General features: G+C 45.2%; 1 protein-coding gene across 1 annotated transcript; it reads left to right on the top strand.

Annotated features, from left to right (window-relative positions):
* The first annotated feature begins 5,908 nt into the window (after positions 1 to 5,908).
* Positions 5,909 to 12,636, top strand: LOC125546598 (uncharacterized). The gene is made up of 15 exons (XM_087516576.1): positions 5,909 to 5,982; positions 6,085 to 6,231; positions 6,324 to 6,451; positions 6,565 to 6,840; positions 7,037 to 7,176; positions 8,108 to 8,196; positions 8,488 to 8,565; positions 8,641 to 8,706; positions 8,780 to 8,845; positions 8,948 to 9,067; positions 9,159 to 9,284; positions 9,372 to 9,649; positions 9,777 to 9,907; positions 11,896 to 11,934; positions 12,021 to 12,636. The coding sequence occupies exons 1-15, from the start codon at positions 5,910 to 5,912 to the stop codon at positions 12,121 to 12,123; spliced, it is 1,860 nt and encodes a 619-aa protein (XP_087372702.1). The 5' UTR covers position 5,909; the 3' UTR covers positions 12,124 to 12,636.
* Positions 12,637 to 14,943: the final 2,307 nt, after the last annotated feature.

Below are 14,943 nucleotides of genomic sequence, written 5' to 3'. Positions count from 1 at the left end.
ATAGGAAGTCGAGTTTCGGCCATCGGGAAAGTTGTGGGGTTAATCGGTATTGTACCAGGACCACCGTAAGGGTCCCGGAGGTCCATCGGGTGGGGCCACCTATCCCGGAGGGCCCCATGGGCTGAAGTGGGAGGGGAACCAGCCCCTGGTGGGCTGGTGCGCCCCCCTTGGGTCCCCTGCGCCTAGGGTTGGGAAACCCTAGGGGTGGGGGCGCCCCACTTGGCTTGGGGGGCAAGCCACCCCCCTTGGCCGCCGCCCCCCCACTTGGAGATGCATCTCCTAGGGCCGGCGCCTCCCTAGGGGCCTATATAAAGAGGGGGAGGGAGGGCATCCGCACCCTATCCCCTGGCGCCTCCCTCTCCCTCCCGTAACACCTCTCTCTCTCGCTGAGCTTGGCGAAGCCCTGCCGAGATCCTCGCTGCATCCACCACCACGCCGTCGTGATGTTGGATCTCCATCAACCTCTCCTTCCCTCTTGCTGGATCAAGAAGGAGGAGACGTCTTCCCCAACCGTATGTGTGTTGAACGCGGAGGTGCCGTCCGTTCGACACTTGGTCATCGGTGATTTGGATCACGGCGAGTACGACTCCATCATCTCCGTTCTCTTGAACGCTTCCGCTCACGATCTACAAGGGTATGTAAATGCACTCCTCTCTCTTGTTGCTAGATGACTCCATAGATTGATCTTGGTGAAGCGTAGAATTTTTTTTATTTTTTGCAACGTTCTCCAACAGTAGTGTGTGTTATGCTTATTATCAATGCATGCTATGATTGTAGAACATGACCACGCAGACACAAGATCTTAGTATGGCCATTGTCCTGACCGAGAGCCAGTTCACTCAGTCCTATGTCCATGACTCCCAGTCCCCTCAATGAGCACATGCCAGCTGATTCAGATGTGTTCGGGGTTTCGTGCGGTGGTTCTCTTTTTGTGCCAGTTGTGCTCGTTGAGCCAACTGGTGTTGCTGCTGCTGCGCTGCAAAAGGCAAAGAAGGACGGTAGGGGAGCAACATGAAGTGGCAATCGTTCATGTCCATGTTTGTCTTAACAAGACATGTGAGCTCATATCTAATGGAGTTAGGACTGATAAGGGCTTCAAGAAGGTGCACTTAAACACTGTTGCGAAGCTGGTGTTCGAGTTATGTGGCCAGGAGGTGGCCTCCACCCAGGTGTACAACCACCTCAGAAAGTGGAGAGCTCGATGGATCTAAGTGTCCAAGCTCAGAGACCTTTGTGGCGCTTCATGGGATCCAAACACTTGCTCGATCATCTTGGAGGCAGACACGTCGAGGTTAGCTCACGTTTCCCTTATTTTTCACACTGTCAAACATTGCCTACTCGCAACTAACAATATTATGTTTCTTTCTTAGGACCACCCCAAAGACGCTGAGTTCCTCAACACACTCATCTAAAACTACAACCAGATGCAACACATCTTCTCCTTCGGGCTGGCAACCGGTAAGCATGCCATGGGCTCTGGCGGTGAGCCTATCGGTTCGCCCATGCCAAAGTTCCCAGACACCCCGGACGCAGAGGCAGCCCTTGATGGCCCTCACCAGCCCTTTGAGCATGTCCTTGTGGTTGATAGGAAGAGAAAGAGGGGTGCCCTGATGGAAGATGAGATCAATGTCTTCACCAACATGACAAAGGTCATGAAGGAGGTGGCAACCGCCATAAGAGAGAGCAAGTCCCTTGACGTCCCCCCTGACCTGTACAACGCGGTCATGGAACAAGGTGGCTTCAGCGATGAGGCTCTCATGACTGCTCTGAGCCACCTGCTGGACACCGAGGCCTAGGGTGTGGGGTTTGTTGCCATGGCAGACACTCATAGGGTGCTCTGGCTCAGGAGCTGGCTGGGCAAGCACTACTACTAGATCAAGTTTGTTGCTGGTTACCGCGCTCATGATCCTCGACGGCGATGGCGATGGTGACGATGATTACGATGACGGCGTACATTTTGTGTAGCTAGGGCTTGAAAACTATTTGATGGTCTGTATATTTTGCTGAGGTGGTATATACTAACCCCTCATGATGATGGTGAACTTGAGGTGGTAGAATGATACCCTCTTTTGGATGTAGTGGTAGGACTACACTATATTAATGCTAGGTTGAACTTGCTATGTCGTATGATCATGCATGCTTACTACTTCTCTTCTGTTTAATTGCTTGCTGCTTGTGTGCTCCATTGCTTGTTGCTTGTGTGCTCCATTGCTTGATTCTTCAACTATTGCTCTTGTGCACTGCTAGGACAAGTGGTATGCGGTGTTCATCGGGAGGGCTCCAGGGGTTTATAGTTCATGGGAAGCTTGCAGTGAACAAGTATCAGGGTACAACAACAGCAACCATAGAGGGTTTAAGACTAGGCAGGCGGCAGAAAATGCTTACTTCAAGTTTGTACGAAAGTAGGCATGCAACAAGGTTGAAGTTAGCAAGGTGGATCGTCAGTAGGGCCGAAGAATTTCATCATATCCGTCCAGTTCATCGCCATTGCAGTGTTGTGACGCTGGTGTGCTCGATGTGGTCGTGTGTAAGGTACAATGGGTAAGTTTACCATGTAGGATACGAGGTTAGCACAACCTGCACCCTGTGTACAACCAAACAATGTGTTCATGTGTGAGTTGTGACAATGCAGGACTCCAAACATCGTGCGCATTCTTGACCCCTAATGCAGGAAGTGTTGATGTAGGCAACCAAACGTGATGTAGATGTTGGTTTTTATGGTGTTCTCTCTCAGTCAGGCCCAACTCACCACCGCAATGCAGGCAACTTGATAGATGACAACCAAACATGTCCAAATTAGTGCCTTACGTGCCCTACTAGTCAACTGGCGCTCATGTGCTGCTCGCATGGGCCGGCCAAATAACTAGCTCGTTTTCGCTCGATCAGTTTGTTGCTCGCTCACTGCTTGCTCGCTCGACCGGGTTTCCTAGCTCACTCGATCGGTTCTCTGTTGTTTACCCGTTGACCAGCTGAACAATTGCTTTTCCCAAAAAGCTCAAGGAAATTAAAAGAATGAATTTGAAAAAATTCATAAATTCAAGAAGTTCGTGAATGGGAAAAAAGTTCACCAATTATAAAAAGTCTGTGAATTTGAAAAAGTTCAGAAAATTTGGAAATAAGTTAATGTATTTTACAAAAGTTCACTACATTTAAAAACGCTCATGAAAATTGGAAAAAGTTCATCGATTTTGAAAAAAGTTCATCAAATTTTGGAGAAAGTTCACGAATTTCAAAAAAGTTCATCAATTTTTTTTAAAAGTTCAAGAATTAGAAAAAAAGTTCATCACTGGTTAGCCAGGGGCGTGTTTGTTACTTGCATAACACCCCTGGGATGCAATTTTGGGTCAATTGGTTACCAACGCGTGCGTGTGGCATGTGTTGCACAAAACTCAAAACAACAAGATCATGGCTATGGACGAACGGCTGAATCGGTCATTTCAACGAGCTGGGGTTGAGAGAGCGTAAGGAGCATGCGGTTCTAGGCGGTTGTACGCACGGGGACAAGAGGGACATCGTGTGTTGTTTCCCGAAGTCGCGCATAAATCCACTCACCGGCTCACGACTCACTCTCCCCCTCACTCCACTGTCACTCTCTCTCACTGACAACAGCGAGCATCGGCAGCAGCAAGATCTGGATAACGAGCACCAGATTCATCAACGCTTCATCACCCTTTCCCCGCCTTCTTCCACGGTGGTAAGCCCTTGTCTCCCCGATTCAGGAATCTATGTAAGCATCGATTTATACTTCATACTTCATACTTCGAGGATTCACTTTAGGGTCTGATCTAAGGTTTAATATAGCTATATTAAAGGTTTGGTTTAGGGTCCGATTTAGGTTTTCATATTGCTCGAATTGGGTGTCGACTAAGGTTTGATAGGGTTGACTAGAGGTCAATTAAGGGTTTAATACAACTCAATTTAGGTGTCTAAGTCCGGTCATATTAGGGTATCAATATAGTGCCCGAATTGGGCATGTCAGCATGGAAACTCTTCATCTTGTTGGTACGGTTTGCTAGTGGCAATGTCAAGAGTTTGCTTTTACCGGTGAAGTAGTGGCTGATCTTTTGAGAGAAAACGGTATGCTTTGTTAAGAGTTGGTTTGATGGGTGAAAAAATGGGAATGCCATCGCTGCAGAGCGTGTCTACCAAGCAGCAAGCCCGGTTAGCTATCTCATACCTTAAAATTGATATATGCAATCATACTTCACAGAACTACACGTGTATCCTTATAATTTCCCCGGAGGCAAAAAAAAAAACCTCGAGAGGAATGAGAAAAAAGGACAAGGATAATCTGCTCTGAGCTCAATCACATCTGCATGAACAGGAACAGTAGATTCTAAAAAAAAGTTAATAAAATCAGAAAAATCTGTACTTTTTGTGGATGAACGTCAACAAAATTTCTAACATCCTGCAAAATTGCACCTTGAAATGACATCCGTGGAGGCATGTACAAAATACAAAAATCGATGATCAAAAGACGCATTTTGGAGCACTTTTTTTCTGCACACATCTCTACAGATGTCTTTCCATGACAGTATTTTCCAGGGTGTTTGAGAAACTGTTGATGTTCATAAAAAACAGTTTTTCAAATATATTTTTTAGTATTTTTCAGAGTGCACTGTTTTTGTGGGTGCATTTGTGCTCCAGATTCGGAGAAAAAAAAAGATCCGTACGGGGGATTGAGTCTTACTTATATGTCAGGTAAATTTCAACGATTGAGGGCATCTTTAATAGATAATGTAGATGTAAAAATAACTGATTTTTACATCACAAAGGCAGAAAAATGATGCTACAACACATAATGTAGATGTAAAAAATTTTACTTGAATTTTCTCCGTGTTGTAAAATTGCATCACTTGGGCCTCTCGAGCAAAACGAGTGCAACCCCAATTGTCGCGCGCCCGCTCCTCCACCCGACCACCGCCGCCGGCGATTTCGACTGGCAAGGCTGCGGCCATCGCTCGTCCATCCTCCCCTGGGTTCGCCATGACCTCGCCGCCCCACCCCCATCACCCCGGGCGGCCGCTGGAGGTCCCACCGTCGCGCCGATTTGGATCCGCTGCCGTGCAGCGTTTGGGCCGATTTGCCTATGGACGGTGCCTGTGATGGCTCTCAGAACTCGTGGCCGTCCTCTAGAGTAGTCTTATGGCCGCCGGAGCTACCGTGGGCAGGTGTGCGACCGCCGTGATCGAGCCGAGCGGTCGCTGCTTCGGTCGGCGTCATCGGCGCTGCCTCGCTGAAATTACGGGCAGCCCCCTACCGGCATGCGTCAATGAGGTGGAGGAAAGGCCTCTATGACTGGTGCGGCTACCATCTTCGAATACTGTGATGATTTATTTGAGATGGTTTAGATTTTTTTTAGATGATTTAGCATTTATTTGAGATGATTTTGATGTTATTTGGTTCTAATATGCATGAAATTGTGGAGCGGTAGTTGTGCGGTTGTCTTATTTTACATCACCTATTGGAGCACTATAATGTTCTATTTTACATCGAGTTGGAGGTTTTTGGTGATGTAAAAATTCACTTTTTGATGATGTAAATTTTACTCAAGCACAAATTGATTACATCACCCCTACTGAAAATAGATGCTCCGAGTAAAATGCTAGGTTTCACCCGCGCCGCCTTTCCTCTCGCCCCGCAGCGGCCCCGCAATTGATCACGTCCTCTACCGCCGGCCACATCTATCGAGCTCCTACTCTAGCAGATCGACGTTGCCGGACCCTTCTATCCCGTGTCGCCGCCTCTCGGCTCGACCTCGCCGCCGACTAGCTTCGAGATAAGAGGGCCCTGGGCGGGCGGCTCTGTCCAAACGTATCCATACTCAACAATCTAGCCTACCAACTTCGTATAATGTTTGTACTCCTAATGACGACTCAGATTTCTTCCTTCTTCTCCAGGCTAGAAAGATGCAGATCGAGCGAGGGGATGTTCAACCTGGATGCTCGAATAAAAAACGCAAAAAAATGCGCATAAGTAGCGGTGAGGATTGATTTCAATTTTGCTACTACTTTCTTTTCTGCAAGTACGATTTGTACTATAGCACTCGAACAGAGCTGTGTTTAATAATGCTTCCTGAATTAGAAAATATGATTCGAGTCAATCCTCTCGAAGAGGAATTCGGCGCCTCAAGCGATTCCGGTGGAGGTGCCTGGAGTCTACTCAGCGAAGAAGTCGCGGCACACATTGATGACAGTGTTGTGTCGCTCGCTTCATTCCATAAAGATAACGGTGATTATACAAGTCGGCTTTGGTTGCAAATTTGTACCTGATCATTAGTTATGTTGCTTGTGACTGAAAAATTGAAATCACGATCTGTGCAGGAAAGTCGGTATATTTTGCGTGCACGGGCATAATTATTGAGAGCAATTCAACTACTACAAGTTTCTTGACTTCGTTAAGTTTGCTTAGATCTACTGATGATGATAGCAAGATCTTTCAAGATATGATGGTTGGTACTGCCCATTTTCCTGTGCTCTGTTTGTTGCTTGCTGATTTGCGATCGTGGTAACCATTCTGCGAACTGATGTGTATTCATGTTGTGGTGCTTTATTATCATTGCAGATTAAAGTGCGCCTTCCAAATAATCATCTTTCCATGGGATGGTTGGACTACTATGACTTAAAATACAATGTTGCTGTTATCAGCATCGCGCCCTTCCATGTTTTTCGCGCAGCATTTCTAGATCATCAGCGGCAATTTGAGCCTCATAGTGAAGTAGTTGCTGTTGGGCGTTGCTTCGACTCATGCAAATTAATGGCCACAGCTGGGATGTTGACTGACAATGGGAAGAGAATTTACCGCGAGGAGCTTGCCATCTCCACATGTGAAATCACCATGGTGCACAGTTCATTTCTCTCTTTACTTTTCTGCATGAAATAAATTAATAATGTCATATTATCAGTGGCTACCAACATATGCACTGAACTATATCTTTTGGGGGCACTAAAAGTATCCCTATTTTCAGTAATGCAAACTTTGTTCAGGATCACTAAATTTGTGTGCTTGCCTCAGCGTCACTTTATTCTTTTGCTAGACTGGAGTTGGAGGGCCCCTTGTTGATTTTAATGGTGACTTTGTCGGGATGAACTTTTATTCTAAGGAAGAGACTCCGTTCCTACCAAGGAATAAAATTCTTGAACTTCTGATGAATTTTAGGAGAACACCCCCGTGCTGGTATGTCTTCTACACTCATGCGACACGGAATCTCTGATTGGCTTATATATGCTTCTTTGTCCTTCCCTATTCGAGCTTACTAGTTTGTATGCATTCAATCTAGATTGCACTTGGTATAATAGTGGTCTCTTGCTCTTTATGAGGTAGATAAATTTGCATCATACACTCTTTGGTTAATTTGCTATAACTGTCACCTCTAGTCGCATTCTATGCTGGATAACAGCAGGCGTAGTCTAACCAAAGCAATATCTGGATAACCGTAGGACATCTCGTTTGCTTGTTGCGAACTTATTGTTCATGCTGGAGTTTCCAGGGAGCTGACTACACATCAACAAACATAGGAAGTGAAGTACTGAACAATAATATTGCACATCAACAGCCGACGTTTGGTGGAAACAAATTCAAACTTCATACATAACTGTACTAGAAACCATGTTGAATGTCAAACAATTTTGAAATGTGTGTGTCTGCGCCAGGCTTATTAGCTGTTTTGATGCTTTTGTAGCTTATAATGGCATTTGGTAGGTGATCTTCATTTGAGAGCATTTGCCTTTATAACAAATTGGTTATTTGCTCCATGTGAACTGAACAAGTAGCAGAGTTACCTTAACACTTGCATCCATATATATCACCAGTCTTGTCAAGCCCGTCTTACAGTTGTTGTGTACTCGATTAGGAATCTGGTGTCCATGTTGAACCTATTATACTTGTTTAAATGGGAAGTAGTAAAGGTTCCTTTAGTATTGATATAGTATTTTCACCATTTTCTCTGTTGTTGAAATTTTTAGTACCATCTGGGTTCAATTCCTATTTTTTCCATCTTGCCACTGTTTGGCACTTCAGTTTTATAGTTTTTTGGTAGTGATGCATACCTATGATCTATGTTTTACTCTTGTGGATTTACTCATGAGTATATTGCATTTTGCTGCAGGGATACAAGTAAGAAAAGAGGTAGTAAAACTGAAAGAGGCGCAAGCAAGGCACGACTATCTCCTGAATCTCACAAGTCCGATTTAGAAGGCAAGGAAAATAGACTCACTCCTTAAAAACAGTTAAATTATGCACTGTCAGCCAATTCATCATCATCAATGTTATTTTCGATGATCATCTGTATAATCCTTACCAGCAGTACACATCTTTAGTTTTAAGCTTATACTTATTATGATACTATCATATTGTAGGCTGTGCTATTTAGTTCATACTAAGTATATGGATATGCTATGTGAGTTTGTGAGAATACACACCTGACCTTCATAGTGCTTTTCGGCGTTCTATGTTATGCTTATTCCTTGTTTCGTCTTTTCCATTTAGGCAGCTCAAGGCAGGAGATGAAAAATAAAAAGCAGGAACCTTCCATATGTACTATATGTGACCCAGAACTTAATTCAGGTTGGGTCACTTCTAATGTTACATGTTGATCATTGGTCACGCATGGTCACTAATTGCTTCACCCTGTGGCAATAGGAGTCGAGGATACAATACTTGAGAGTCTGCCTTCTATTCGTCGGTGGCCGTATGACCGGGGTTTCGGTGAGTCATTGCTTTCAGTTTCCTTTATCATTATTAACACATTGGTCACCAATCATTTTACCATGTTGTGCAGTATCCTTGGATGCTAGAAGAGATAAGTTTAGGTCTCGTGGTTACCCCTTACCAGTTTTGGAGGACGGCAAGTTATTTCTTTTTCTTTTACTGATTACTCTATTTTTTTGTACATTTGACTACTATTTTTAGCACCCCCTTAACTATTGTCCCATGTTTCTATGACTAGATGGCAAGCGTCTGCGTTATAGTTTTGAGGAGGAATTTAGTGAAGATATCTGGAACAAAGTCAAGAAAAGAGTAGCTTCAAGTATGTCTCAAGTTGTTGTCGCACTCGCTTCATTCAGAGGTAATCGTACTGATTGTAAGCTCACTATTTTTCGGTATATTTTTCTTCTGTTTCGTCACTAACTGATGTTCTTAATTATTAACTTTCGTAGGAGAAGCGAGGCTTTTTGCTTGCACAGGTGTATTCATAGACTGCAATGGGTTCACCACAAGAGTTCTGACCTCGGGAAATTTGATTAGAAGTAATGAAGATGAAAGCAAGGTTGCTGATAACTTAAAGGTTATTACTCTTCTAATAAATGTTTAAATACCCTTTTCTTGTTCATTTGAATACTGCTTTACTCTCATCATATATCGTTAATTGCAAATTGAAGTGCTCCTTCCAGATAAACGACATGTCCCAGGGATGTTGCAACTTTATGATCTGCATTATAATGTCGCCATCATCATTATAAATAAATTTCGCTGTACACGTACAGTAATTATTGACAATAAGGTGAAAACTGGCACTCATTCGGAGGTATTAGCCATAGGGCGTGTCTATGAATCAGGAAAATTAATGGCTGCAAGTGGGGTAGCGATCAACAAAGAAAGTGAACTCGACTGTAAAGATCTTAGGATCTCCACTTGTCAAATCACAAAGGTACGAAGTGTTAGTTTCTACTATATTTTATTTTCATGGTGGAAGTATGTTTAATTTAATCCATCAGCATATCTGACAGCTTACAAGTATCATGTTTTTTCTACTGGTAACGTTTGTCTTGTGCTAGGCTGGGATTGGAGGCCCTCTTATAGATTCTAATGGGAACTTTATTGGGATGAACTTCTATGGCTTGGAAGAAACTCCCTATACACCACGGGATACAGTTGTGAAACTCTTGGAGAATTTTGATGCAGAAGGGTATGTTTTCTATAATTATGTTGGTTTTTGTGTAGCATGCAAGTTTTTTTTTCATGTGCATAATATTCAGGCTTGAGTGAAGTACAGTTGCCTCCACAAGATATGTGCTATCATTTTATTCTTCTATAATTGATTTTTGGGGACTCTTGAATCAGAAAACTTGAAAAACCTTCCTGAGACCCCCCCTCTCCCCTCCTCTCGCGACCGGCCGCGCGGCGACCTCCTCCTCCTCTAGCCCCCCTCTCCCCTTTCTCCCCGCCGCCGTCGCTGGCACCCGCGGCCGGCCTGGCCCCGGGGACGCTGGTGGCGGTGCCCCCTGACCTTCTCCTCCCGGTGGCTCTCCGGCGCGGGGCGGAGCTGCACCGGGGGGTGCTTCTAGGCGGCGGCGATCTGGCTGGCGGCGGGGTTCCCCGACGCGGCGCGGGCGGGCGGCAGCGCCGTCATTGGCGGCGGGGTGGCACAGCTGTGCGACCTGGCGGCGGCGCTCAGCCCAAATCTGGGCCTGGGCGGGTCTGCGGTGTGACTCCCGAGAGGTGAGGGAGCGGTGATGAGCGGCTGGGTGCTGGCGGCGCTGACGCCAGCCTGCTGCATTGTGGCCGGCGGGGCTTAACAGGCCCGTTTTGGGCCTAGCCGGGCCAGGGGTGGCCTGGTATGCCCCGCTGCCGTGTCCGGACGACGACCGTGACGGTGCCGAAGGCGTGGGCCTCTCGCAGCGGTGGAGGGAAATGATCGCTGATCTCCTTGCTTGACTCGCTTTCGGAGGATTCACGGAACTTCGTCCATTTGTGGGGATCTATAGTGGGATTCAGCCACTTAACGGTCTCGAGTCGTTACCCTTCAGAGTGCAATTGGCCTTTCTCTTTTAGTCCCTAAAAATCTTTGGCCGTCCTGAGAGGGCATACTCTTTCGCTTTTTGTTAGTACTCAGACGAAAATCCATAACTACGGTGTAACACATCCAAGACGTTGTTTCGCAAGATGCAATTGAGCATTGTTGTACGTTCTTGCTGAGTGAGCTGGGCTGACGGGCTCGCCTTTTGGGCTCACTTCGGCGATTGAAATGATACCTTCATGAAGGATGTTCAGATTCCTAGGCTTTCGCTTGTTCTTGTTTGTGGTGGCGGTGCTAGATGAAGTACCGTCCATGTGGCTCGTTTCCCCTTGCGCGGTGGTAGGTTCTTCCTGTTGGTCGTCGCCCATCTCTACGTCAGGGGTGGCCATCTCTATGTCAGGGGCGTCCATCTCGACGCCAGGGTTGATGTAGTTGGCTTTCTCTTGGGATAATGTTCCGGTGTGGGGATCCATTCGTCGAACTGCAGTATTTGTGATAAAGAACTATTTTCGCACCACTGATTTGTCACGAATCAGTGGCGGGCAGTTAGACCGTGCCCGCCACTAGTTTTTTAGCCCGTGAGCATATTTGGAAGATATTACTATTGGCAGGTCGTAACTTTTGCCCGCCACTGGTGAGGGAATATCAGTGATGGGCATTTATTTATATCCATCACTGGAACATTTCGAAAATAGTTGTGGCGGGTTCCTGGACACGCCCGTCACTAATTGGAGGCCACCTATAAGGCTTTTCCTGGTAGTGTAAATATGCGTCATATTACAGTATCATTTGCATAGCACTAATTAATTCAACCTAGAATTCATACTAGCTGTTTGATTTAATAGTTTGTTTATCTTGCTTTTTTATTTTACTTTTAGTCTGAACCAATGAAAAAAATATCATGCTATGACAAAATAGCGTGGCCTTAAAATACGCTATTAGCGAGACAATGTACACATTGCTCAGAACACTAGCGTGCTATTAGTGGCGCTATAGCCTGCTGTTTTTTCACTGGTCTGAACACATGCCAATTTGTAAGTCTCAACTTGATTTTGCATTTATCCATTTCGCATGATGCTATGAACTGGTCAACCTTACATGATTCTGAGACATTCTTGAATATTTTAAAACTTATGTACTTTTTGGTTTATGTGTAGGACTGCTGACAATATTACAACAGCTCCTAGCCCAAACAGGTATTTTTGATTTGTTATGCATTCAGTGGGACCTTGATTCAGATAAGGCATGTTTCATGAACATATTTATGATTTCGCCTTAACAGGTGGCCTGTGCCTAAGCCATATTGGTGCTATCCGTTGTGGCACGAACGGAAGGAGGGAACAGACTTACTGGAATTTCTTGAGCAAGAGTTTCGCTATGACTAACGAGATAGGATTTTCAGCACCCGGGTGCCCCTACACCCTCTATGAATAGTAAATTTAAAATAATTCAAAAAAATCTGAAACTTTGGGACATCGAACATCATGAAACTTTTGATGATGTTGCAAAGTTTTAGCTAAAATTATCATTCAAAGAGCACTCAAATAAAAAAACAGAATCATTGTTCAAAGTTTATGTACATTTTTTAGCAGTGATTTTTTTTCATGAGGGCTCCACAAAGGTTATTTGTTGCTGAAACTTTACATAAACATCAAACCTTTGATAATCTTTGATCCCTGAAAGTTTTTGATTTTTTTCAATTTTATATGAATTTACTGTTCATGAGGGTGTAGGGGCACCCGGGAGCTGTTAGACATTTCTCATGACTAATGTGAATTGTATCGCCATATGCCTGTATTGTCAACCTGCTGACCGAGTCGCTTGTGAAGTTGATCCTGTGTAGCAAGCATTAGTAGCACTTGCAAGCACCTTTTTCATGTATATTTTCCCAGTAAATAAATTTAAATTAGAAGCCATCAACCGGCCGTAATACAACTGGCAACATACTTACAAAGGAAATGGTTGAAACATGCAAAGTTCTGCCATCCTTAGCTTAGGCTCTATTTTTGTTTGTTAATAATATGGGATCATGTGATTCATGCCGTGTTGAAATGGGCAAGATTTTAAGAAGCAAGTTTGAACATCAGCTACTTTTAAGCCAGGCAAAATGTTGAATAATCAAAAGGCAAGTGCAATTTTATATTTGCAATTATCATCCGACCGAAAAAGGAAATATTGCGTGCATGCAGGAAGCCGGAATCAGTCACGTGTCGGGCAGAAGGGCGAGGTGGCAAGGCAGCAGGTGCCAGTCGGCCAAACATGTCCTAAGCCATTTGATTCTTGCTTACAGTATGATCTCTACTCCTAATGGAGCAGTTGGTAGTCTCCGCCGGTCAATTTTCATCCCACCTCCGCTGGTTTTTTTCGTTCTAAAAAAATCTACGAAATTTCGTAGGTTAACCAGGGACAACTTCCACCTCTCAGGTTTTTTTTCGTCCCACCTCCCATGGTTTTTTTGGTACCTCGTCCCACCTCACACTGAGCAGCCACGAACCGCAAAAACCGCCTACCTTAGCCAAATCAACAAATCTCTTTCATTAATGCAATTTTCTTTAGGAAACAAATAATAGATTCTTTCCTATCTTAGCCAAATCAACGGATCTCTCCCATTAATGTAATTTGCTTTAGCAAATAAATAATAAATTCTTTTCTACCTTAGCCAAATCAACGGATCTCTCCCATTAATGCAATTTGCTTTAGCAAACAAATAATAGATTCTTTCCTACCTTAGCCAAATCAACGGATCTCTCTCATTAATGCAATTTGCTTTAGGAAATAAATAATAAATTTTGAGGAAACAAATAATCTCTAATCTCTACTCCTAATGGAGCAGTTGGTGAATAGTCTGCGCGGTTTATTTTCGCTGGTTTATTTTCATCATCCTCGCACCTCCGTTTTATTTTCGTCATGCTCCCACCTAGGAAGAAAAACCCACGAAAAAAATTCCACGACACGCACGCGCGAGCGAGTCGGCCCTCCAGATTCCTTCGCCGCCAGCCCCCGACCTCCTCCCCGGCTCCCGACGTCGGCCACCCCCCATCTCCTTCCCCGATCCTGGCTCGCCCCGCCCCCACCTTCTCCCTCACTCCCGGCGCCTCCCGACCCCCCATCTTCTCCCTCACTCCCGGCGCCGCCCCGCCCCCACCTCCTCCCTCACTCCCGGCGCCGCCCGACCCCCAACCTCCCTGGATCCGCGTGCGTCGACGCCGGCTTCGCAGCGGCGCTTGATGTGGAGCGCGCCGGAGTAGAGGAGCGGGCCTTCTTCCTCACCTCACAGCGCTGTCCTCCTCCACGACCACGCAGCCGCAGCGGCGGAGGACCCGAATCCCTAGCCAGCAAGCTCAGGCAGCCATGGATCCATGGGTACGAATCCCTCCACTTCTCTCTCTCTGACCCACCCACGTCTCTTCTCTCCCCCCCCCTCCTCTGACCCCCTTCTCCATGACACAGGGCGACGCCATGGAAGGGCCACCAACACCAGCAGCTATGGACATGCAGGCTGCTGCCCTCCCTGATGCATCATGCACGCAGGCCACAAGGAGGGAAGAACACTGCTCTGCTACTTCCTGGGTCGCCATGGAAGGTACTGGAGTAATTCAGATAAGATAAAACTGCAACTTACTGGAGTTATGCTCCATGTTATGCTTGCTGCAACTTACTGGAGTAATTCAGTCAAGATAAAACTGCAGAAATCTCAAACTTTAGCATGGACTGAATAATGTTGATGCATAATTCAGGCAAGTTCAGTTACAAATTTTGTTAGTATTGTTACTGGATCATTCAGAGGTGAAGCAACTTTCGGTATTTTTTTACAGCACAATCTGTTCTTGTATTTCCTAATCTTGGTTGTTCACTTGCTTTCATTCACAGGGTAAAGAGGTCAACCTCTTCCAATACACAATTGCTGAGGTATGTATCGATGTCTAAATGTTAAAAAGGAACCAGGTTACACCATATGGTTTAGGTTGCTCACCTTGGTTGCTGACCAGGTGTTCAAAAATCTTAGTGAGAGAGGACATTGACGGTGCGAGAATGGAACACAACAAGTTTTGTGTGTGTGTGTGTGCATTACCGAAACGTCGCACGACATGTGAGTCTACATCTAACTTCCTTTCAATTTTCTATTGGAAATATTTCTTTAGAAAATTTCTGTTGGACACTTATCTTCTCTTTGTTTATCGTTGATTGGAACAGGGTGAAAGTTA

Source organism: Triticum urartu, chromosome 3A, assembly GCF_056163025.1.
Source record: "Triticum urartu cultivar PI428250 chromosome 3A, HENAU_Tu73, whole genome shotgun sequence".
NCBI lineage: Eukaryota > Viridiplantae > Streptophyta > Magnoliopsida > Poales > Poaceae > Triticum > Triticum urartu.
The sequence above is the reverse complement of the archived record's forward strand: the minus strand, read 5'-3'. Positions and strand labels throughout refer to the sequence as shown.

Bases quoted from the DNA above. Each gene is read 5' to 3' on its own strand.
- LOC125546598 (XM_087516576.1), top strand. From the start codon at position 5,910: ATGCAGATCGAGCGAGGGGATGTTCAACCTGGATGCTCGAATAAAAAA. The intron at 8,707-8,779 runs GTGAGTCATTGC...CATGTTGTGCAG, and splicing joins GCCGTATGACCGGGGTTTCG to TATCCTTGGATGCTAGAAGA. The intron at 9,908-11,895 runs GTATGTTTTCTA...GTTTATGTGTAG, and splicing joins GAGAATTTTGATGCAGAAGG to GACTGCTGACAATATTACAA.